The following is a 25000-nucleotide window of genomic DNA, read 5'->3' as shown; positions in this document are numbered from 1 at the left end:
CTGTGAATGAGCAACTGACGGTGCTTGAGCTGTTAGTGATGAGTGTGAGTGTTCACCTTGTGATCCGGCGTACAGAACCTCCACATAGTTCTGCTCATTAAACACCTCTTCTTCATCCTCCTCTTCATCAGCAGATCTTCTGGATTTCTGGGGGGTTTTCAGGGTCACAAGTTTCTGAACGGATCCATCCGCTGCTTTTACATCTGCAGAGACATAATCATATTCATAATACAGACGCTAACAAAATATATACATGTGTGTCTGTCTGAGTGTGTGAGTGAAAGTGTCTGTGTGTCTATCTGAGTGTGTGAGTGTGTGTGTAAGAGTGTCTGTGTGTGTCTGAGTGGGTGTGAGGGTCTGTTTGTTTGTTTGTGTGTGTGTGTGTGTGTGTAAGAGTGTCTGTGTGTGTCTGAGTGTGAGGGTCTGTTTGTTTGTGTGTGTGAGTGATTGTCTGTGTGTGTGTGTGTGTGTGTGCGTGTGTTGAACATACCATGGTATTACAATCTGATATACCACAGTACTATTTAAATATGGTATTAAAAATATTGTTTGAGGTAATTTATAGTTTTAAAAGTAAAAGCAAAAAGCTGATGGAGTGTGTATAGAGTTTAGGTAAAACAAACAGAACTCGATCTCATGAAGTTATTTATGTAAAATGTAAGAGAAACACTTTTACCTTGCTGTTTCTCTACAATATGATCCAAAACATCTTCATCAGCCACGAACCGAACCTCTAACGGCTGTTTCTGGGTCATCCTGCCGCTCAGACACGAAACCCCGAACTCAAACTGTAATATCTGTCACACATAGATGATTATTAACATTTGTTTTGATAATAACGCTTCATCTTGCACAAATAGACCTGTTGAAAATCTGTGGTACTGCTGTCGATTCGGCGCCACAGGAACCCACGTGTGACAGGAGGCGGGTCACGTGAGCAGCTCCGGCCAATTAGAATGAGGCTTCATTGTAAATATTCCAGGCTCGATTAAACTCGCATTAAAATCTTAGGGTGTTTTTTTTTTCTAATTGGAAACAACGGAAAGTTTAACTTCTTCCTTAATTGGGATCTGGGATTAAAATGGCCAACGGTTGATCTCCTAAAATTAATTCCAAAAAAAACAAAACAGTATCGAGTCAACGGAGATGAATGTGATTGGTTCATTCAAAGCAACGCTGAGAAAAGTAACAGCGATCACGTGATAGTCCCTGTTTGCTGATCATTCTATGGTTGTTTTTATTTTAAAAAAGCAGTTGATAATAATCAATCACTCATAATGAAATCCAAATTAATCGTAATCCAAGTGCTTTAAAGCATAAACTGACTAATAAAAATGTGTTTTGCGTCGAATCTCTAGTATCAGCTCTGACAGTATGACCTCTTCTGCTTCAAGATCCACTGTATTATACGGTATTCATTCACTCTTATACAGAAATGTCATTTGACATTCAAATGTCATTGTTCTGACCGGTTTCAATCCAGCCGAGGCGATTTTAAATGTCACTGGACTGAAGTGAAAGATTAAATTCACCCTTTCACATATGAATCAGATTATTATGAAGAAACTGTTATTGCAAAACTGCGAATATGAAATATAAAAGCCAGGGCATACAGGTTCTGTAATCAAAACCAAATTCAACGCAATACACAAAAGCAACAGTCCAATATTGTATAAAACCACACTAGGCCTAATAAAGTAAACTCATGCCATCGTGATTTTTAAAAGTCAGATTTGATTAGTAAACAATACTGGGGAGCGATTGCATGAGAGCATTTGTTCATTTCAAGAACAAAACAGCTTTAAGCTTCATGTGGGCTTTGAACTGACAGCTGAATCATGGGTAAAGTCTCTGTAAACAGCAGCTCAGTGCTGCATTTGATCCAGTTTCACAGCAGATGCTCAAACTTTGCCTGGAGCTTCTTTGTCAAATTATCTGTGCCGCTCTACAAACACAAATCTGTGACACTGATGACAAATAGAGCCGTAATAAAACCTGAAAACTAGAGTAAAGTTCGTTTTAAACTTTGATATTGGCCTGACGAAGCCGTATGGAAGTTTGAAAGTTGTATAAGCTTTAAATTTAGCGGTGGAAAGAGAAAGACTTTGCTAGCATGTTTTACCAGGTTGCTAGCATGAATTAGCCTGTTGGTAGCATGTTTTAATATGTTGCTAACATTAATTAGGCTACCATGTTGCTAGTATGTTTTCACACAATGTTAGCATTAATTATGTTTTAACACATTGCTAGCCTGCATTAGCATGTTGATAGCATGCTTTAATATTTTGCTAACATTATCATGTTGCTATCATGTTTTCACACATTGTTAACATGAGCATGTTTTAACATGTTGCTAACATTACATTGCTTTGCTAACATGTTTTGACGTGTTGCTAGCAAGAATTAACACATTGCTAGCATGAATTAACATTCTTGCATTTTGCGAACATGAATGAACACGTTGCTTGCATGTTTCATCACATTTCTTACATGATCAAACACTTCTTTAGCAGGAATTATGATACTAACGTTTTAGCATGTTGTTAACAATTTAACATGTTGCTAGCATGAATTAGAATGTTGTTAACATTAACATGCTGAGAACATGAATTAGCATGTTGCTAACATGAATTAGCATGTTGCTAACATGAATTAGCATGTTGTTAACATTAACATGCTGAGAACATGAATTAGCATGTTGCTAAAACAAATCAGAATGTTGCTAACATTAACATGTTGCAAACATGAATTAGCATGTTGTTAAAATGGTTTAACATGTTCTTAGCATGTATTAACATGTAGCTAGCATGAATTAGCATGTCCTAAACTAGTTGCTAGTCTTTGCCAGTGATCAATTTGAAGTGGATGAAGCTTAAATGTAAGAGTTACTGTTTTAAAGTTTTGACCCTCTAAACATTTCAATGAGACGCATCGATTTAAACTGCATTTTTATCACACAGAAACACATCCTTAAAGTGAAAATTCATATTTTATTGGTTCCATACATTAATTTAATCAAGGGCAGAAATTAAGAAAACGAGGTTATTATATCAAACAGGGGCATCTACAAGGTTCAAGGGTTTGTTTCAATTGCAAGTGCAGACCTTTAATTCACTTAAACTGATTCCGCTGGTCAGAGAGAGAGAGAAATCAAAAATAGTACAAAAATTGAGTTCAAAGGCTTCAGCATTATTGGGTGTGTGAGGAAAAACAAAACAACCAGCAACATGTTAATGGAGTCCAGTCCAACAGTCCATGTGTGTGTGTGTGTGTGTGTGTGTGTGTGAGAACGAAACACAGAAAACATGTTTAAAGCGTCCGGATCTGAAACAAACACAGATTGTGCCCTTGATTTCACTGAATCAGCTTCACACAAATCAAAGAAGGGGAAAGACGAGGTTCATGTGTGTTTCTCTTTTACACATTAGATCAGAATGGCTTTATGTAACTCTAAGGAGGAATACATCTCAATACAGTTATACAGAACTCTGCTACTACCTTAAATATACAAGCACAAGTACACAAAACTCAACCGAAAGCCCACGCTAAACCACTCTCTTCAAAAAATAACACAAACCAATAGAATCTGAGGGCTGAAATCTTTAAGGACCTCGACGGTTCTGTTACTCCTTGGTTTGCAGCTTTCAACATCGGCGAAAAGAACAAGAAAAGAAAAAGAAAAGGCAAATAAAAACATTCTGGGGAAATAGAGGCTGGTATAAAACACGGATAAAATTCTCCAAAACGTGTCTGAGTTGAAACGCTCTTCACGTGAACTCTGTTCCTCCACCAATCAGAGAGCAGAACACGGCCAGCTCACGTTTCACTCCCAAGTCAACACAGAAGTAGAAATAAGAAATGCATTTTGCTGAAAGAAAACGTCTAAACAATGAGGATTTCTTGTTTTTTTTTTTTGCAATTAAACATTTTCTCCTGCAAAAACTAATGCAAAGCAACAGAAAAGGATTAAATTAAATAAAAAACTAGTTATGATAACACTTTACTTAATGCATTATAATATTTTCAGAATCCTGGTTGTGTTTTAATGCACTATAATTTCTGACGGTGTAGCGATGAATCAATGAGCATTAGAGCTGGCTACAATTACCATTATAAGTTGCAATACAAAGCATAATTAATGCATTAAAAATACTTTCATTATGCACTATATATCAAAGCTTTACATTAAAAAAAAATAAAATTGTTATAATGCATTATAATATTTTCAGAATCCTGGTTCTGAAGGTGTGACGATAAATATATATATAATAATAAGTTGCAATACAAGTCATAATTAATGCATTAAAACACTTTCATAATGCACTATATATGAATGCTTTAAATAAAAAAAAACTAAAATTGTTATAATGCATTATAATATTTTCAGAATCCTGGTTGTGTTTTAATGCATTATAATTTCTGACGGTGTAGCGATGACTCAATGAGCATTAGAGCTGGCTACAATTACCATAATAAGTTGCAATACAAAGCATAATTAATGCATTAAAAATACTTTATGCACTATATATCAAAGCTTTACATAAAAAAAATTTAATTGTTATAATGCATTATAATATTTCAGAATCCTGGTTGTGATTTAATGCATTATAATTTCTGAAGATGTAGCGAATAATATATATAACATTATTACTCGCAATACAAGGCATAATTAATGCATTAAAATACGTTTATAATGCACTATATATCAAGGCTTTCAGTAAAATAAACTAAAAATGTTATAATGCATTATAATATTTCAGAATCCTGGTTGTGTTTTAATGCATTACACTTTCTGAAGGTGTAGTGATGAATAGATGAGCATTATAACTTACAAGTTGCAATACAAGGCATAATGAATGCATTAAAAATACATTTATAATGCACTATATATGAAAGCTTTAAGTAAAAACAAAACAATAATTGTTATAATGCATTATAATATTTTCAGAATCCTGGTTCTGAAGGTGTGACGATAAATATATATAATAATAATAATAATGTTGCAATACAAGGCATAATTAATGCATTAAAACACTTTCATAATGCACTATACATGAATGCTTTAAGTAAAGTGTTGCTGTATCTACACATCACGCTAGTGTTTTGATTTATGCTGATTTAAAATGAGTTTCTCTCACTGCAATCCAGTGTTATAATCCAAAATCATGGCAGGGAACTACCCTTTAAACATGATTAATATTAAAAATATGCGTATTTTCGACATGCAAAATGCAGTGGTTCTGGGGTGAAACAGGAGCTGGATGTTTGGGTGGTCTTGTTGGCGGTTTACGTGGTCAGATCTCTCCGCTCCGTCTTAACTTAATCATGTGGACTATCTACAGGCTCCTCAGAGGAGTTTCGTCCCCGTAAAACACCAACAAAACCACGAGCGCTCGGCATAAAACGGTCCTGTGTGTTTCTGATGTCATCTCTGATCCTTCCGGTGCATTTCCTCTGCTGACAGGAAGAGTCGTTCTGCAGGTAGATGAATGAGTCGATCTTCGACCACGCCTCTTTCTTCCCATTGGACGCCGGGTTGGCCCCGCCCCCTCGCGGGTCTCACTGAGACGCCTGTGAGGTGGGGTTGTCGTTCTTGCCCTCCTGGCTGGACGGAGGCTTGTTGTTCCAGGGGCTGTTAGCGCCCAGCGCGGGCGAGTTGTTAAAGCTGTCCTCGTCGTCGATGCCGTTAGCGGCGTCAAACTGCGTGTTCTCGAGCCGCGTGATCAAACGCTCGTCCTCGTCCCCGAACTCGCCGCCCATCAGCGTCGGCTCGCCAACAACCATCACATCCTGAGCAGAGCAACAGAGGAACAGAGGAGTTAGCACTCGGGGGGGAACTAAAGGACGACCGTTTTTGGCGCACACACACACAAAAAATACTAATATATATATATATATATATATATATATATATATAAAACTTTTGAACGGCAGTGTATATATAAATCACATTTATAAACTTCATATATGTTTTGGGCAGAAAACGGCCGTGATGCAGTGAAGCTTGTTGCATGTGTTGATGATGTCAGAAGACTGTGATTGGTCACTCACCGGCACCTGACTGGACAGTGGGAAGCTGTTTGCTGGGCTCTTCTTCTTGCTGTTGCTGTTGTTGTTTGTTCCTCCGCCTGCGCTCATGGTGCTGCCGCCCGACATCTTGCGCTTCCGTCTCTTACTGGGCGCCTGTCTGGCAGGTTCAGCTGAGGGACGGGACACACACACGGTGAGGCTGGAATACACTACACCACTTTAAACAGCAGGCTTCATACACTTGTGGACTTTTATAAATGGTTAGAGAGAAAAGCTGGGCATCATACACTCTACTCTACTCTACTCTAACTCTACTCTACTCTACTCTACTCTACTCTACTCTACTCTACTCTACTCTACTCTACTCTACTCTACTCTACTCTACTCTACTCTACTCTACTCTACTCTACTCTACTCTACTCTACTCTGAACAGAAACACGACGCATTCTTCTGTGATTTTTCCGTGTTTATAAGGACTTCCGTATTTTCCAATCTGGGAGTGAAGTGAATACTGAAACTGCTGCAAACAAGTACTAGCCTGGTTAGAACCAGACCATTCTCAGTAGTAACTGAGTTATGGTCTGGCAAAGCTTCATTAATAACTCATTTCCAAAAGGGCGTCACCAACGGACGTCGCTCAAATGCCTCTGGGCGCAATTGGATAGACCTAAAACTCCTAAAACCCATCAGAGCGATCGTCATCGTGTAAAGACATATGCTGCGTCCTAAGTTACACTATGCCATAAAAGTATGTAGTCTTTTTGTGAAGAAAATGTATTTACTTTTGAATGTGTAACAAAAAAGTAGGCAAGCTTTGGGACATACTACTTCGTCATCTTTATCGGACGGATCTGTCGCGTAAACTGCCTTTTACGTGCATTTAAAAGTTGAACGGACGTCGCTCAAATGCCTCTGGGCGCAATTGGATAGACCTAAAGCCAATCAGAGCGATCTTCATGTGTAAAGCCCGCCCCAAAGTTTCTGATTGGTGCCGCGATTTGGACGGATTAGAAATGGGCTTGAATGGGCTCTTTGCCAGACTACTTGCAGAGCAAATCTAAATCTGCCGGAAGTTGTCTGGGTTTTCCCAGGCTAAACAAGTACTAAACAAACGGCAGATTCTGCGTTTTCTAACATTTATTTATAACATTTATTTATTTATTTTGAGCTCGCGGCTTTATCTCCTAATATCTCAACACGATCACTCAAGCACATGATCCGTGATCTGGATGGTCATTTTTTGCTCCTTTTTTTCGATTTACCCGATCTCCTAAAGTCGACACACCGGCGGGACGGGACACACACACCGGCGGGACGGGACACACGCGCGTTACTGAAACACTGGCGGGACGTCTGAGAACAGACTGAACGGTTCCTCACCTGGTGGCGCCACCATCCTCTGCCACTTCTGGAACAGACACGTCTTCAGACAGTCTCGGGGACTCAGACTGTACGTCTTGTGCCTGGACATCAGCTCCTGCATGGGCTCCAGGATTACACACAACTGAGAGACACACACACAACAAGAGAAGTTACTCTTCTGCTGAATGAAAGAGGATACATACTTCACTGCGAAAATGGAGCTTTCTGAAGATGCTATCCCAAGAGGATACATAGATGTGTTTATACTGGTATGAGCCTGCTATGTGCTGTTCAGTGTCACAGCGAGTGTGTTTACATGCACATTCTTAACCCAATTATGCTTAAGCAGATAACACACAAACACGTTAACCTGTTTTTAACCCGTCTATTAGAGTAATGTCATAAACGCGTTAACCTGTTTTTCTTTATTAATGTCATAAACGGATTAAGCATCTAGATGCAAACACATTAACCTACGCTTGTTGCTTGATTTAAAATCACAACCGACATAAATTGAATACTGGGAGTCAGATACATGAATGATTTTAACGTCACCACCAGGAAATAACCTGATTTATTAAAGTCCCCCTGTGGTTAGAATCCAGCGTTTAATGTTGTTTATGTGGTGTTTTTAATCTGCTTTAAGACACACCATGTGTAAGTTCATAAGTCGACAGCATTGCTGAGTATTTCCTCCTTAAAACTGCAGTGAACCAAAGACAGTCTCAAAAACACGCTTTGAAATCGCTGGTGTTTCTGACGTCACAAACTACCTTGTAACCAATCAGATCAACGTGTGATCGTCAACCGGTGGATCTCTGAGCTGAGTGAGTGAGTGGAGGCGGGGCTCATTTGCATATTCATAGACCCGCGCATACTAAATGAGGCGAGGGTGTCGAGTTACATTCAAGATATTTTAAGGCATGACGAAATTTTTTTAAAAGAAAAATCTAATTTTGGTGATCAAAGACGAGTTTTAAGAGATGCAATTATTGACTACAGGGGGACTTTAATAAAGTCTTGTAAACACAGTTTACTTGCATTGTCGGGTTACTGGCTTGCATGTAAACTGGGACAACAGGTTTTTCAGCATATTGGTGACATTTTTTGATCCACTTCAAATGTTGACTACTGTAAATGCTGTTTTGAAATGTATCCAGATTAATGTATAGGAAGCCAGTGTTGTGCTCGTACTCTGAGGTAGTTGAGGGTGGAGTTTGACAGGCCGCATCTGGTGATGTTTTTGGACAGCTGATCCAACATCTGCGGGTCTTGTGCCTGAGACGGAAACAAAAGCACACGATCATCAGGCTTGAAACATCAGATCCACAATAAACACGTAATTCTAGAGCGAGATCCAGGAGGAGGAACTGACATGCATGGCCAAGATGCTGCGGGGAATGAGCTCTCTGTGTTGCCGGATGCTGAAATGCCACGTCTTTATTCTCATCATGTCATCAAACATGAACTCCAGGTAGAGACGGCCCTCCACACACACCTGAGAAGACCAGCAGAGTTACACACACACACTGTGGAATGGTTTACATGTACATGTGCATTGATTCTCTGGTTTTATCTCTGACTGTGTTGTAATGATATAGAAGTTGAATGTGATTGTATGATTATTCTGCTTTGTCTGCGGTCAACTGTTGTTGTATTAATATGTGCTTTATAAATAAACTGAACATTGAACACACACACATATATACATACCAAAAACGTTGCATTAAACAACACACACACCTGCGTGAACATGGGTTTGCCGTTCTGCGTGACCATAGTACACTGATCACAGTCCAGAGACACGAAGTTGTTGTGAAAAGACTCTTTCGGGTGTTTCAGGACGTAGTAGAGCTCGTTGGCGCCGCCCTCAAACACACTCCTGAAGTAACGAGGAATCAGCGTCCGACCAATCGCTGAAGAGAGAGGATAATGCACCCGTCAGAAAAACAAATCAATTCAATTCTCAAGTGTCAGGAAAACCTTTAACTGAATGATGAGCAGCGCAACATTAATGTGCACTTATTAAAAATGTTCTATGAATAACTCATTTACAGCAGGTAATGTTTGTCTCGAGCAACTCGATCGCAGGTTATCAGCAGTAAATTCATATCTTATTGTCTGATATGTGATACTCACTGTATCGTTTAGGACCGTCCTCCAGACAAAACGTGATGGTGAGCATAGCGTCATCCTCAAAGAATTCGGTAGTGAACGCGTCCCACCACAGATTATCACACTCCTGAGAGAGGAAGAGAAGTCGTTCACTCAGCTGATGTTATAGGGTTCATGTCACGCATATAAAAAGCATCTTAAATGTTTAAAATGTTGCTGATAGTGAAGCATGAAACACACAGAACATCAAACTCACCTCCGTCCAGTTCTGAAGCCGTTTGTTGAGTTCAAATATCCTGTAGTCTGTCTGATTCCCATAAGGTGTGTGTCTCCTGAGACAGAGAGTGTGTGTTAATACTCAGTCACTTCATGCACTTTATATGCTTTAACACAATCATCGTAGTGCTTTTAATAATGAATATCCTAATACAGCATCTGTATGTTTTAATCCAAGTGTATTAATCCTGTAATTAATTCTACTGTATTATAAGGCCTGTAAATGATCAAACCTGATCAATAAACCTGTCGCACACACTCTCCTCCAGTGCTTCTGTGTCTGATCGAGAGTTTAGACTCTTTTATCAAGTAAAAGTCTTTCAGTATAACTGTACAAACGTCCTCCTTCAGCTCGAGCTTCACGAGTCTTTCTGCTGTCAATCTGCACTGATTTTATCAAGTAAACCAAGAATAACTCTGATATTGTTAGTAATATTTCAGCTGGACTGAAGCAGGTTTACTTGATTATAATCATTTATTATAAAAATCATGAGTATCAAATATGATCAGGCTTTTGAGGAAGGGTTATTTGTTCATCTCTCAATCATAGTTGTATTGCATTATGTTTTAAAACTACAGCTTTGATCATAAAACGACGCATTTAAATATCATCTAACTAAGACATATTATTGGCAGATATTGATATTTATATGCATTTTATGTAAGTATCTGCTATAAAGATCTCGATTTACATTACAAGCATCAGAATTTCATCTCTTTAAGTGCATATTAATATCAGCATCTGCAGAAAACAGCATATTTTTGCTCAGTTTGAGTCTCTGAACAAAATTACGGTGTTTTTTCCTCCATATTCCCACTATATCAGACTATATGAGTCTGATGCATCAAATATGATACAAAACACATGCAAAAAACACATGCAAATGTTTTTAAATATATTTTGGCTAAAGGTTAAATTAACGGTTTAATAACTGATTTTTCGGACTATTATTTCATATGTCAGGGTTTCCAGGTGTAAAGGCCTCACCCGATGCCCGGCTCCAGGTATGTGGGGGGGTACATGGGCGTCGGGCTGCAGAAACAAGACAGAAAACAAGACGACCATGAAAGATAATGTCAAACCTCATAACATACGTTATAAATTGCCATAAAACAGACTGTAACACACAATCAGACACTGAAGTGCAGTTCGTAGGCGTCATTACAGACAGGAGGAAAAATTAATCTGTGCTTCATTTGTTTTTTAGATGTCATTTCACAGTATCATTTTGGACAGAGATTTCAGGGTGTTTTTACATTCGTTAAGATATTACAGAAGAAATGGTCTTATTTTTGCTTTCTAAACACTTGTTCTTGTTCTTTTAGATAACGCAGTCAAAATCATGTGCATGCTTGGAAAGGGTCATATCCACAAATCTAAATTTACAGCTTTGAAACCAAAATTAATTCTCTTTTGCTCAGAATTAAATCCCTATGTAAATTTAAAAGAAACTAAAGCAATTAAAACATCCCATATATTAAATAAGATTATAAAGGTCACCTGTGAACAGAGATACCATGTTTAAATGAGATCTTTCTATCCGCCTACTTGAGTCAAAACAAAAGTAATGCAAATTTATTCCTTTGCCTTTCTTTTTACCTCCTTGATTATTTAATAATTGTATGTATTATCTGTTTAAATGTCAATACTCGATGTCCCTCGTACAACGTCAATTGTTCTATTCATTGTTAATTTCAAATGTCAGTAGGATTAATGCTAATGGAATGAATCTTAAATGTTGTTACTTGCAAAATGTTAATAAAAAAAAAAAAAAAACACACGGACAGGAAGACAGTCGTTTTCTGCATGTTATCAGCATGCCACAGTAGATCTGACAGCCCTGGCGCACTGGAAACCACACCCTCTTCCTTGAATACGGTCTAATCCTGGAGCCTGAGTGACAGGTCGTGTCCACCACAGAGAGGGGTGAGCACTTCATGTTCGCTGATGCAGATCTTCTGTCCACAGGAACTCACAGCTCAGCATCCAAACACACACTGAACCGCACAATTATTCTTTTAGGGTCGTTTTTTCTGGAGCTCAAACAGAAGAGCGGTGGCGCTTGCAACGCCAAGGTCATGGGTTCGATTCCCAGGGAAAAGCAAGAACTGATAAGAATGTAGAAAATGTGTACCTTGAAATGCAATGTAAGTCGCTTTGGAAAAAAGCGTCTGCCAAATGCATAAATGTACATTTTTAGTGCTCAAAAATATACTTATAATATCCCTTGACTGACAGGGTTTCTAAAATAAAATGTAATTCCTTTCTGACCTTTTTAAGACCCACACAAATGAAATTAGTATCTGTGTGTCCATTCAGAAAAGCATGACTCAATCTGAGAATCTTTACTTGATTAAACACACATTCAATGAGGATTCAGAACGTCTTAGAAAAACAGCAAGTTTAAAATAGTCAAGACATTTTATTTTTATCTGCATATAGTTGGAGTGAACAAGCAGCATTAGCAATATTACACTGAATTCGATGGCAGATAAAGTGTACTCTGTAAATGATGAGTGGTACGACTGTATACCGTATCTCTTAAATGTCCGTCGAGTTTGAACTTGCCGCGCTAGCAACTGCTCTCTCCGCGGAAGCTTTGCGTAATAAAATATTTTGACTCGGAGCAATATTTCCTGTCTAATTATTTACTTATGTTGCAAGTATCCATTTAGATTTATGTATTTGGCAGATGCTTTTATCAAAAGTGACTTACATTGCATTTCAAGGCACACATTTACATTCTTATCAGTTCTTGCTTTCCCTGGGAATCGAACCCATGACCGTGGCGTTGCAAGCGCCAATGCTCTTCTGTTTGAGCTACAGGAAAGTATCCGTGTAATAAGCGGGATCATGTTCATCCAGCCGGTTGTTATCTCAGAATAAACCCCTTCAGGTGTGTGTGTGTGTGTGTGTGTGTGTGTGTTATCTCAGAATAAACCCCTTCAGGTGTGTGTGTGTGTGTGTGTTATCTCAGAATAAACCCCTTCGGGCTGATGGAAGACCTGATCCTGATCACCCTGTCGGGTTTATTCTGAGATAACAACCGGCTGGATGAACATGATCCCTTATTTACACCCCTTTACCATTTACTCTGAGCTTGTAGCAAAGCACTCTGATGATGCAGGTGATACTGCCTTTACTTTGGACCTCAACAAGTGGCCCAAATGACTGCCCAGTGTGAGAATATTACAGTGACTTATACAGGGATTATCTCAGCTCACCCCACGTCTCGGTCCAGCATGGTGCCGGGGTGGAAGGGGGGGAAAGCACTTCCGTTGGGGGGCTCCTTTGGAGAGTACAGCTTGAACGACTTGGAGGAACAGCCTGAGAGAGAGAGAGAGAGAGAGAGAGAGAGAGAGAAATGATTCAACACATTAGTCAAACATCAAGAGAGTTTAATGACATCACATTCATCATCATGTTTGAATGATTTGTGAAGGATCATGTGACACTGAAGACTGGAGTAATGATGCTGAAAATTCAGCTTTGATCACAGGAATAAATTACACTTTACTGTATATTCACATAAAGAACAGCTGATTTACACTGGAATAATATTTCACTGTATTTTACTGTGCACTGCCTTGGTGAGCAGAAGAGACTTGTTTCAAAAACATAAAAAAAAACTAATTATTCCAAACTTTTGACCGGAAGTGCTGATTGGTCAGTGATCCAGTGGCGCTAAAACCCAGAGATGTTGATCTGACTTTTGAGAAAAGAGTGAATGTATATAGAGAGAGAGAGTGTGTGTGTGTGTGTGTGTGTGTGTACATGTTTTTCTATCCCGGTGGGGACTTAAACCTGAATGCATTGCGCACACACTCATGGGGACTCGTGTCACTGTGGGCCTAAACTGAGGAAAAAAGCCTATAAATCATACAGAATATTTTTTTTTGAAAGTGTAAAAATGCAGTTTTGTGTGATGGGTAGGGTTAGTGTGTGTGTGATGGGTAGGGTTAGTGTGTGTGTGTGTGATGGGTAGGGTTAGTGTTAGGGCTGAAACGATTAGTCGACATTGTCGACAACGTCGACAATAAAAAATTGTCGACAAATATCTTTGTTGTCGAGTAGTCGTTTGATCTCACGTGACCTAATGTAAGGGCCTGCAATATCGCGATTTGACCGCTACGACGCTGTAGCGCTAGAGTGTAATGCAGCCGTTACATATGCTATTGCGGTAGAAGAAAACACAGCGCAAATTAGTGCAAACGAATCCGAACTAGCAAGGTGTGTGAAAGTTTCACAAAACTTCAAACCAAGAATGCTGTCGTGTGCAATACATGCAAGGCGGAACTTGCTTTTCACAGGAGCACAACATGCATGTTAAAGCACTTAAAGAGGAAACACCCCGGCACAAGACGAGCCGGTGAGAGGTGAATGTTCTCCAGCTGGAGCTAAATAACTAGCAGTAAATCTCTTTATTAGAGAATGCAATACTACTAATAATAGCAATAATATTAACAATAATAATATATTTACAGTAATGTGATGATTTATTTTTGCATAGAATAAAGCTTGATCGAGCTTAGTAGTCAGGGCTGTTTTTATTATTAGGTCTTATCACTTGCTTGTATTTTGTTCCATATTCATGAAGACTTACAAAAGGAGATGTTATGAAGAATATCATGTCAGTTAATTTTTTATACTGTAAATTAAAAGGTGAATGAGAATGTCTCTGTCAGCTCAATTGTCATGTCAATTTTTTTTTATTTTTTTTTATTCTTAACTGTTTGCAGTTTAAGTTTGTCTGTAATGCAGCTGATTATTTTTTTGTTTATTTTTTTCTATTGAAAGAGAACAGAATATTTAACCAATGCTTAGAGCATTTGTGTGTGATTTGAGTTGGACAGAAATCTGAAAACTTAAAGAGAATGACCTGTTTAGTTGACTCAAAGATCATTAAAAAAAACATTTCAAAAGCTGAAGTGATTTTCTTTTTTTTATATTATAGTTAGAATATTTATAACTCAGTGTTTTAACTAATTGAAAAAGCTGAATAATCGTTCCAATCTTACTGATTAGTCTGCGAAATAATCGATGATTAGTCGATTAATCGTTCTAATAATCGTTAGATTAATCGATTATCAAAATAATCGTTTGTTGCAGCCCTAGTTAGTGTGTGTGCGTGTGATGGGTAGGGTTAGTGTGTGTGCGTGTGATGGGTAGGGTTAGTGTGTGTGCGTGTGATGGGTAGGGTTAGTGTGTGTGTGTGATGGGTAGGGTTAGTGTATGTGTGATGGGTAGGGTTAGTGTGTGTGTGATGGGTAGGGTTAGTGTGTGTGTGATGGGTAGGGTTAGTGTGTGTGTGTGTGTGTGTGTGTGTGTGTGTGATGGGTAGGCTTAGTGTGTGTGTGATGGGTAGGGTTAGTGTCTGTGTGTGTCTGTGTGTGTGATGGGTAGGGTTAGTGTGTGTGTGATGGGTAGGGTTAGTGTGTGTGCGTGTGATGGGTAGGGTTAGTGTGTGTGTGTGATGGGTAGGGTTAGTGTATGTGTGATGGGTAGGGTTAGTGTGTGTGTGATGGGTAGGGTTAGTGTGTGTGTGATGGGTAGGGTTAGTGTGTGTGTGTGTGTGTGTGTGTGTGTGTGTGTGTGTGTGTGTGTGATGGGTAGGCTTAGTGTGTGTGTGATGGGTAGGGTTAGTGTCTGTGTGTGTCTGTGTGTGTGATGGGTAGGGTTAGTGTGTGTGTGATGGGTAGGGTTAGTGTGTGTGTGATGGGTAGGGTTAGTGTGTGTGTGTGGGTAGGGTTAGTGTGTGTGGGTAGGGTTAGTGTGTGTGTGATGGGTAGGGTTAGTGTGTGTGTGGGGGTAGGGTTAGTGTGTGTGTGATGGGTAGGGTTAGTGTGTGTGTGATGGGTAGGGTTAGTGTGTGTGTGATGGGTAGGGTTAGTGTGTGTGTGTGGGTAGGGTTAGTGTGTGTGTGATGGGTAGGGTTAGTGTGTGTGTGATGGGTAGGGTTAGTGTGTGTGTGTGGGTAGGGTTAGTGTGTGTGTGATGGGTAGGGTTAGTGTCTGTGAGTGTCTGTGTGTGTCTGTGTGTGTGTGTGTGTGTGTGTGATGGGTAGGGTTAGTGTCTGTGTGTGTGTGTGTGTGTGTGTGTGTGTGTGTGTGTGTGTGTGTGTGATGGGTAGGTTTAGGGTTAATGTGTGTGTGAGAGAGAGAGAGAGAGATGGGTAGGGTTAGCATATGCTTGAGAGTGATGGGTAGGGCTAGTGTGTGTGTGTGTGTGTGTGTGTGTGATGGGTAGGGTTAGTGTGTGTGTGTGTGTGTGTGTGTGTGTGTGTGTGTGTGATGGGTAGGGTTAGTGTAAGGAGAGAGAATATACAGTTTGTACAGTATAAAAACCATTACGTCTATGGAGAATCCCCATCAAGCTAGAAAACCAAACGTGTGTGTGTGTGTTAGTACAGTGACGGTCTCACACTCGAGCAGTAAAGACCCTCCATAAACCCAGTGCAGGGGTCGGAGGTCAGCCACACCCCTAACCCTCTCCATCCCGCCAATTAAACACATCTATGACACGATGCATTCAGCCACAATGAGGTCACGACCCCTGTTGTCGCGGAAACAGCTCCGCCTCATAATGACGGCTCGACGTGTCTCGCAAATAAATCAGAGAGCTGTCAACGTCACGGCGCATCGTAAAATGGAGGGTCGCACGAACAGGAAGACGCTCTCTAATTGATTTCTACAAACAACACAAGAATGAAGATGAAAAACAACATTTGCTCATTTCAGAGTAACGTTAAAAAACACGACATACAACTACATGTGTATGTATATATATATATATATGCTAAATACATCATTTATACCATCGTTCTATATCACCCAGCCCTAAAATTTGCTTAGTTAAAACATTAAAGCATTATTGACCTGACAATAAGACTATCTGTAAAGCTGCTTTGAAATGTGTATTAAGAAAAGCACTAAAATAATTATGATTTGACTAAAAATAAAAAGGCAGCTTTTCCTATCCAGATACCCATGTTTTTATTGTCATTAAACAACAACCATAAATTATAACCACACAACATTGTCTATTTCTGGATGTTAAATCAAACTTTAACATTATTTAGGTTACCTAGTAGTTGCTTTTAACCAAAGTGGCACTGAAACATGGCCAGAGAATGAAGCCTGGGCTTGAGGAGAAACACAAAGCATGCTGGAGCAAATCTGACTAAAAGAAACCAACAAACACTGTATACTCCTGAAGAGTGAAGCTAATAACCGCCCGCTCTCGAGCTCGATGTGAACAGCCAATCAAACGTCTGCGATCTGATGTCGGACAGTTTCGCCTCGTGCATCTGCAATCTGAAAGGCAGCGTCACTTCTAGGGGCGTCACAATGTATCGCAATACAGAAATGCAACAATGTATCATGGCTAGTTCACCAGAAATTCAAGTTTTCAGAGTTTAAGTGTCAGTACTACATTAAACTACTGTATATAATGTATAATAATGCAATGGGGGAATATTTGTGTGTCCTGATAATGCCAAATGTCTACTTTATTTTTAATAAATCTAGTCCGTGAGAGAGTTCAAGCATATTCATCTAAAATAACTCTTCATAATCATGAATATTGTTATTCTGGCGTCTCTATTGTCCTGTGCTTTGGGTTTCAGCAGCAAGTCCAAGACTATTCATTTACACACACAATGTAATACCAAATTTAGCATTTTAAACAACAGTACATTTTTTGTTAACCTTTTACCATGTGTCTTGGAGTATCAATAATATAATATTAAAGATACCTAATGATTTCATCTAATCCTGGTTCTCTTGATGGATAAACAAACACACTTCTGACCCAACAACAGAACTGACCTGGAGAAAAGCATCCACCTAAAACACTTCTTTGCTCATATATATATATATATATATGTGTGTGTGTGTGTGTGTGTGTGTGTGTTTCCTAGAGAGAGACAACTGAACGATTCAGAGTAAAACACTGGACAGCACAAACTTCACTCTCATGCTTAGAAAGTCTCCCGAAATCAGAGCGCATCCTTCATTAAACATTCATAACACAGTCTTCCAGCCATTAAATATTCACCGGACACAGTTTGGTCCAGTCCAACACAAATCCCATCTAAAACGGGCAACAACACCTTTCCACTTCACAGGTCAGAGATGAGTAAAACACACGAGTTATATTCAGATTAAAGCAGAAATCAGCATTTTTCCTATCCAGCCATTAAGCGAGTACATAAACGTGAGCACTAGATATTAAGAGCGTCCCATTAAGAGATATACGTCTACAGCTGCTTAATGACTTTCTAAATCAAATCAAACAACAAACTTCCCATGCAGTAAATTGCTTTCTTGAAAACATCATCATCTCTCTGTCTCTCACATTACTTCAGGCTACGGCCGTAATCTAATTCCCATCTAAACGTGCCACACGATAAGTGCTTATAGGACAGATCTCAACATACAAACTACATACAGTTGTTCTTCATGCCTGACATGACAGGCTAATGGTCCATCGCATGTGAAAAGTGGGAAACGATGATCATATGATCTGCTAATGAGTGTTTTCACCACAACACCACAGAGACCCTCGAGACGATGCTGATGGCTTCCAGTAAATGGAAATTACTGCGAATTAACAGGAAAACACTTGAGAGCTACTTTACAGAGTCGACAGCTGCTGATACAGGAATATCTCAACATTATCGGCACACAGACATTAATACAGTCTTACAGGAGTAAAGCACATCTCTCTTCACAAATGCAGAGGATTTCTGAAATGCAGCAGGACAGATTAAACATCATGCAAGAGTATAAAACCTGCAATAAAGAGTTTATTGACGATTTGAGGAAATAAATAATGTTATTTAAAAGACAACTAGAGTTTAAACGTATGTCAGCCAAGTAAAATGTAGTTTAACGTGTTTGCTCGTGATATAAACAGAATGTGAGGGTTTTCATTGTGAATAAACAGCAGATTGTCTGGTCATGAGACCCACAGATCAGTGTGTTTACACTACATTATTGCACACACACATTCAGCACTACAACACGTTTAGTGAGAGATCATAATCTGACGGACTTTAATAAGGGAAAACTGACATTTACAGATTTAAATGAGAATGATTATTCATAAATAAAAGCCTAGTGATGAGGCCCGAGGCTACATGCTAATGCTAACAGCTCAATAAAACACCGACATGAACCAAAAAACCATTGAAATAAAACACCAAAACAAGATCTGATAAAACCGTAAAACATGCCAGAATGAAAGTCGACAATGAAATTAAAATAAAGCCCCTCAGTCTGTTAAAATAAGAGTTAAATGTCCCACAGAAGCGGTGTAAATAAACCCCCTCAGCTTTACCTGAAACACTGACGTAACGGAGGATCGACCGACTCCAAACGGGCTTTATGTGAATCCCGAGACGCGGGAAATCATGAAAATCGGTGTAAAACCATGAGAAACGTCGGTTATTGAGGTAGAATCGTCCGGTTTAACTCGCGCGAGGCCTCGAGCTGAAGGTCCCGCGGCGCTCGTGCTCGATGAACCCGCCTCAAGAGTCTTTGTGTTCACGCGCTGAGCGAACAATAGACGCGCGCAGGCCCGACTGATGCTTGCTCGCTCGCTCTCTCTCTCTCTCTCTCTCTCTCTCTCTCTCTCTCTCACACACTCTCTCTCTCTCTCTCACACACACACACACACACACACACACACACACACACACTCTCTCTCTCTCTCAAAACAAATACATACATACACACACATATATACATATACATATATATACACACATATATGTACAGATATACACATATATACACACACATATACACATATAAATACACATATATATATATACACACACATATATATATATATATATATATATATATATATATATATATATATATATATATATACACACTTATTAATATATATTATCATTTTTATACATTCATTTTTTTAAATCAATATCATTTTTGTATTTATTATACATAACATTTTGATTATAATTTGTTATTACTAAATCAAATATGATTTTTTTTGTATTATTAAATTCGTTTCTTTCTCATTGGAATATTCCGATCGATCTATATTCCCCTAATAACTAATAACTCTTATTCTGCAGCGAGTGCTGATGTGCTGATGTGCTGATGTGAATCTCAGGCTCAGTTCGATGTAATCCACTTTATTTGCAGGATAAAGTGTGTGTTTGTGAGCTAGCACATCATCTCACATCATCATCTGTCATCACACATCGACCAATAAAGAAGTAAATCATGATTTACAGAAGTGCACATCAGCTCAAGCACATCTTATAAGCATCTCGAGCTTCTGAAGATTTACAGCCTTTTCAAACTCAATCAGCGACTCACGATATAAAAGAGTTATTAACAACACGACGTGCATATTCTGAGGGGATTAGCATAATTGGGCTTGTCAAAACAAATCAATGATTCAATTACACACGCAAGCATCTCAATTGCATTAGTCCACTTCATAGTCTGATGCTCTCGGACTGACAAGCGGCCGATAAACGCCGATCACACAGCTGGAGTTCAGATGATCGATCGAGCCGAGGGCTGGACGCAGAGGAGGCTAATCAATGACGGCACTATAGACGGACCAATAACCCAGGGTCACGTCCTGTTGTGGAGAGATGAGAACGTGTGTGTGTGTGTGTGTTCATATTACATGTGCTCGCTCAAAACACAACCATACAAACAGCCACATAAAAATACACCACCAGTCAAAAGTTTTGGATCCGTCATCAGCTCAAACCCTCCTCGCTGTCACTATGGAAACACACGTGTCCCGGGAAGGGATGTGGCATTTAGACGGGGTTAATCTGTGTGTGTGTGTGTGTGTGTGTGTGTGTGAGGGTCAAACTCAGGCTCAGGCTTCAGTTTTATCTACAGCTCAAGCTGTGCTGAACATGTGCTGGGCTTCCTCAGAACTGCTCTGCGATCTGCAGGACTAGAGCATGCTGGGAGATGACAACACAACACAACACACAAAGCCCTCTCACAACATCACTCATGTCAGCATGGAAGCTTGTTTCTGTATAGAAAATAAATGAATAAATAAAATAAAACGGGTAATTACAACCTTTTTTCTAACAATTCTGAGAAGTCATAATTGTAAGATAAAAAGTTGCAATTAAGTTTTTAATTTTTAATTTATAAACAAAATTGCGAGAAACAAGTTAGAATTGCGAGATAAAAAGTAGCAATTAACTTTTTTTTTTTCTGTGGTGGAAAGAAAATATAAGAGAATTGTGAGATAAAAAGTTTAAATTACCTTTATTATTTTTTATTTATAAACAGAATTGCGAGACATAAACTCAGAATTATGAGAAAAAAGCCAGATTTCTGAGATAAAAAGTTGCAATTACCTTTATTTATTTATTTTTATTCTGTGGCGGAAACAAAATTATAAACAGAATTGCGAGAAAAAGTCAGAATTCTGAGATAAAAGTCATAGGCTCTGTGTGTTTCTACATGTCTATGTGTGTTCCACTGGGAAACGAGCCTCTCGGAGACAAACCCTGCATTAGATCAACACCTAAAACAGCAAATAATACAGTAGACGCTCTACTCTCACCCACTGCCTGTAGCTCGTCCATCATGCTGACAGGTTCCGATGCTCTCTCTCTCTCCCTCTCCCTCTCTCTCCTTCTCCCTCTCCCTCTCTCTCTCCCCCTCTCTCTCCCTCTCTCTCCTTCTCTCTCTCCACTCTCTCTCTCTCTCTCTCTCTCTCTCTCCCCTCTCTCTCTCTCTCTCTCTCTCTCTCTCCACTCTCTCTCTCTCTCTCTCCCCCCTCTCCTCTCTCTCTCTCTCTCTCTCTCTCTCTCTCCCCCCTCTCTCCACTCTCTCTCTCTCTCCCGCTCTCTCTCCCGCGCTCTCTCTCCCTCTCTCTCTCTCTCTCTCTCTCTCTCTCTCTCTCTCTCTCTCTCTCTCTCTCTCTCTGGTATCTCTGAGGCCAGGCGTTTGGCTGAAGGGTGTAGTTAAAGTGATGGGGGAAGGTTGAGGACTATCTCTAACCCGTGTGTGTGTTCTCTAGTCATCAGGAAGTCGAGAGGTATACATCTGTCACGGGCTTGATAACACACACTAACACACACTGGCCTTCACACCAGGAACAACATGAAGATTATGCTACACACTGCAAACAATGATTTTCACAAGTTCAAAGCAATGATTATGGGGTATGTTTCACATTTAAATCAGTGTTACAAGCCGTTTCTCTGCAATTAATTCTGAAATGTAGTTTCTGACTGAAAATTATTTCTACACCAGTTTTGTTTCAGGGTTAGGGTTAGTTAGGGTTAAGTTAGATTAGGTTTAGTTAGGGTTAGGGTTAGTTAGGGTAGGTGTGGGTTCCAACACTTTCTCAAAACTTACAAGTTTTGTTGAAGTCCCCCTGTGTTTATGTGTCTATGTGGTGTTTTTAATATGCTTTAAACGGACAGTATGGAATTTTTCTCCACTAGGGGTCGCTAACCTCTTTACAATAACAAAGGCGTAGTTTGATGACGCAACATTTGCTAAGAATTGTGGATCTTGTCGTCAACGTCAAGCCGACCGATCTAATAATGTTTATGGATGAGTAAATACATCGATGCTTTTATCATGACTGTGATATGAAGCCGGTCGGGATTGCTAAGAGACAGCTATCAGCTCCACACGCGACGCCAGTCCCGCGGATATAAAAGGAATATGGACATTTCACTCTACCGAACTACACGTGCAGAATTACAACTCACAGGTCAGTTTATTAGACAAATTAAACTTGTGAGGGAACGCAGCGCTGTTTCACCTGGTCTAACATTACACTATCACACTAAACTGCATTTCAATGTGTTGATATTGATGTGTTAGTTTGTCTGTATGAGACTAGCAGTGAGCTAGATCAACATTAGAATAACATACAGATCATATTCTAACATTTTATCATTGTTGAACTATATAACATTGATTAGTTTTATGTAAATGTGCTCACCTGTTTAATAAGTACATGTAGGAGCGGTCGAAGTCTCGGACGTGGAGAGCTCTCGTTTATATACGGTCTATGAGAGCTCTCGGCATCTCAAACACCGCGCTGATGTTGATCCTCGTTTTAGTTCTCCTTTTTTACCCAAAGTCTGCTTGCCATGGTCCGTAATGTTTGAACGAAACAACAACAGCGTGCAGATAGACATTGCGAACTACACAGTTGTCCACGTCTGTCGCCTTGGTTACTATCAGAGGGCTCTGGTTGCCATGGCAGCAGAGCGGAAACCAGGGACACGCGGATATGACGCCATTGACGGCGACAAAACGGAAATAAAGAAACGGGACGTGTCTTCGAATTAAATTACAAATTTCTCCTGGTTTGAAAGTTGTTGGAAACAGTCAGGATAATGTAAGTACACAACTAAAAAAAATATATAACACAGATATAGTGATTTTTGCTATTTTTAAAGCAAAAAAGTTACATATTGTACCTTTAAGACACACCATGTGTAAGTTCATAAGTCGACAGCATTGCTGAGTATTTCCTCCTTAAAACTGCAGTGAACCAAAGACAGTCTCAAAAACACGCTTTGAAATCGCTGGTGTTTCTGACGTCACAAACTACCTTGTAACCAATCAGATCAACGTGTGATCGTCAACCAGTGGATCTCTGAGCTGAGGGAGTGAGTGGAGGCGGGGCTCATTTGCATATTCATAGACCCGCGCATACTAAATGAGTCGAGGGTGTCGAGTTACATTCAAGATATTTTATGACATGAAAAAACGTCTGAATATGTCATTGTGGAGATCAAAGATGAGTTTTAGGGGATACAGTGATGGACTACAGGGGGACTTTAAGAATGCAAATTTAGTGAATATAATTTTTGCATTTATTCCCAGTAACCGGGGAAGACATGACCCATGATGCACTGATGCAACGGCTGCACACTCACAGATAATGAACAGAAGTGACCCTGAGCTTGAATTCACAGCTCTGACCCGTCAAGCCCCTCCCCCTCAGTGACACAAAGAGGTGGGCGTGGCCTTGTGATGATTGACAGGTCTCCCACGGGGCTGATGCTTTTCTGTGTCACTATGCTGTAGATCAATGCTCTCTGAAGTGCTGATCACAGCGTTTGGACTGAGATCTGGCGGATCTGAAGCTGGAGGCCTACAGACGTACAGGACGGGTCTCCGGTGACATATTCAGTGATCACTGTGATGTTTTTAGATGAAGTAAACAGGTCAGTCAAGAGCTGTCAGGATATCTGGTTACTGAACACAACAGACGCCACCTAGAGGCGAGAGTCTGATGGTGTCCATGATAAACACTATTGCTCACAGTGCAGTGATAAAACAGCACTATGCTTCATTATCACATGAACTTGAGGCATTATTTTCCTGTTATCACTGTAAAGCTGCTTTGAAACAATCTGTATTGTAAAAAGCACTATATAAATAAAGGGGTCTTGATCTTCAATCTTAGTGAAGTGTGACATAACAAAACCTCATATCGATTAGTTTACTTACATTCTTTTATTTTAAAGTCCCCCTGTGGAGTAAATCCAGCTTTTAATGTTGTTTATGTGTCTATGTGGAGTTTTTAATCTGCTTTAAGACACACCATGTGTAAGTTCATAAGTCGACAGCATTGCTGAGTATTTCCTCCTTAAAACTGCAGTGAACCAAAGACAGTCTCAAAAACACGCTTTGAAATCGCTGGTGTTTCTGACGTCACAAACTACCTTGTAACCAATCAGATCAACGTGTGATCGTCAACCAGTGGATCTCTGAGCTGAGTGAGTGAGTGGAGGCGGGGCTCATTTGCATATTCATAGAACCGCGCATACTAAATGAGGCGAGGGTGTCGAGTTACAGTCAAGATGTTTTAAGGCATGAATACATTTTTTTCAGGAAAAAATGCTTAAATGTGTCATTTTGGTGATCAGAGATGAGTTTTAACCCTCTGGTGCTCTTCTGTCATTTTGTAACAAAAAAATTTGCGTTTTTTTTTTTTTTTTTTTTACTTCATTGGAATGGTACGAAACTTGGTAAAGGTTTTGTGTGAACACAAAAAAAATCATGGACATGATTCTAACAGGTTAAATGGACCGAAAAAAAGAGTCACACTTGTGCTCCTCGAGGTCAAAAACGAGCAGGAGTCGAGTTTCCTCTAGTGGAAGCGTTTGGTACTGCAGCCGAACAACATCTCACTGAAATCTAATTTTTTGAGACATCAACTTC

At 39.6% G+C, this 25000-nt stretch overlaps 2 protein-coding genes across 4 annotated transcripts in view; both read right to left on the bottom strand.

Annotated features, from left to right (window-relative positions):
• Positions 1–923, bottom strand: part of orc2 (origin recognition complex, subunit 2) — a 22182-nt gene extending 21259 nt beyond the window's left edge. The window contains exons 1-2 of one of the 2 annotated variants that reach the window (XM_079857187.1): positions 677–923; positions 57–203 (exon numbers count right to left, since the gene is read on the bottom strand). In XM_079857187.1, the coding sequence (XP_079713313.1) occupies positions 57–203; positions 677–755 (226 nt within the window). In that variant the 5' untranslated portion in view covers positions 756–923. The remainder of the gene's footprint in view (positions 1–56; positions 204–676) is intronic. The other variant, XM_079857188.1, reaches the window with a different exon arrangement.
• Positions 924–2970: 2047 nt separating this feature from the next.
• ldb1b (LIM-domain binding 1b) overlaps positions 2971–25000 on the bottom strand; it is a 31186-nt gene continuing 9156 nt past the window's right edge. The window contains exons 1-11 of one of the 2 annotated variants that reach the window (XM_079856880.1): positions 19125–19370; positions 13010–13112; positions 10773–10817; positions 9765–9840; positions 9533–9635; positions 9137–9309; positions 8769–8891; positions 8588–8671; positions 7412–7535; positions 6052–6200; positions 2971–5790 (exon numbers count right to left, since the gene is read on the bottom strand). In XM_079856880.1, the coding sequence (XP_079713006.1) occupies positions 5560–5790; positions 6052–6200; positions 7412–7535; positions 8588–8671; positions 8769–8891; positions 9137–9309; positions 9533–9635; positions 9765–9840; positions 10773–10817; positions 13010–13029 (1128 nt within the window). In that variant the 5' untranslated portion in view covers positions 13030–13112; positions 19125–19370 and the 3' untranslated portion in view covers positions 2971–5559. Of the gene's footprint in view, positions 5791–6051; positions 6201–7411; positions 7536–8587; positions 8672–8768; positions 8892–9136; positions 9310–9532; positions 9636–9764; positions 9841–10772; positions 10818–13009; positions 13113–19124; positions 19371–25000 lie in introns of those variants that run through there. The other variant, XM_079856879.1, reaches the window with a different exon arrangement.

Source organism: Squalius cephalus, assembly GCF_949319135.1.
Source record: "Squalius cephalus genome assembly, chromosome: 22".
In the NCBI taxonomy this organism is placed as follows: domain Eukaryota; kingdom Metazoa; phylum Chordata; class Actinopteri; order Cypriniformes; family Leuciscidae; genus Squalius; species Squalius cephalus.
Note: the sequence above shows the minus strand (reverse complement) of the source record. Positions and strands in the feature narration are given on the sequence as shown.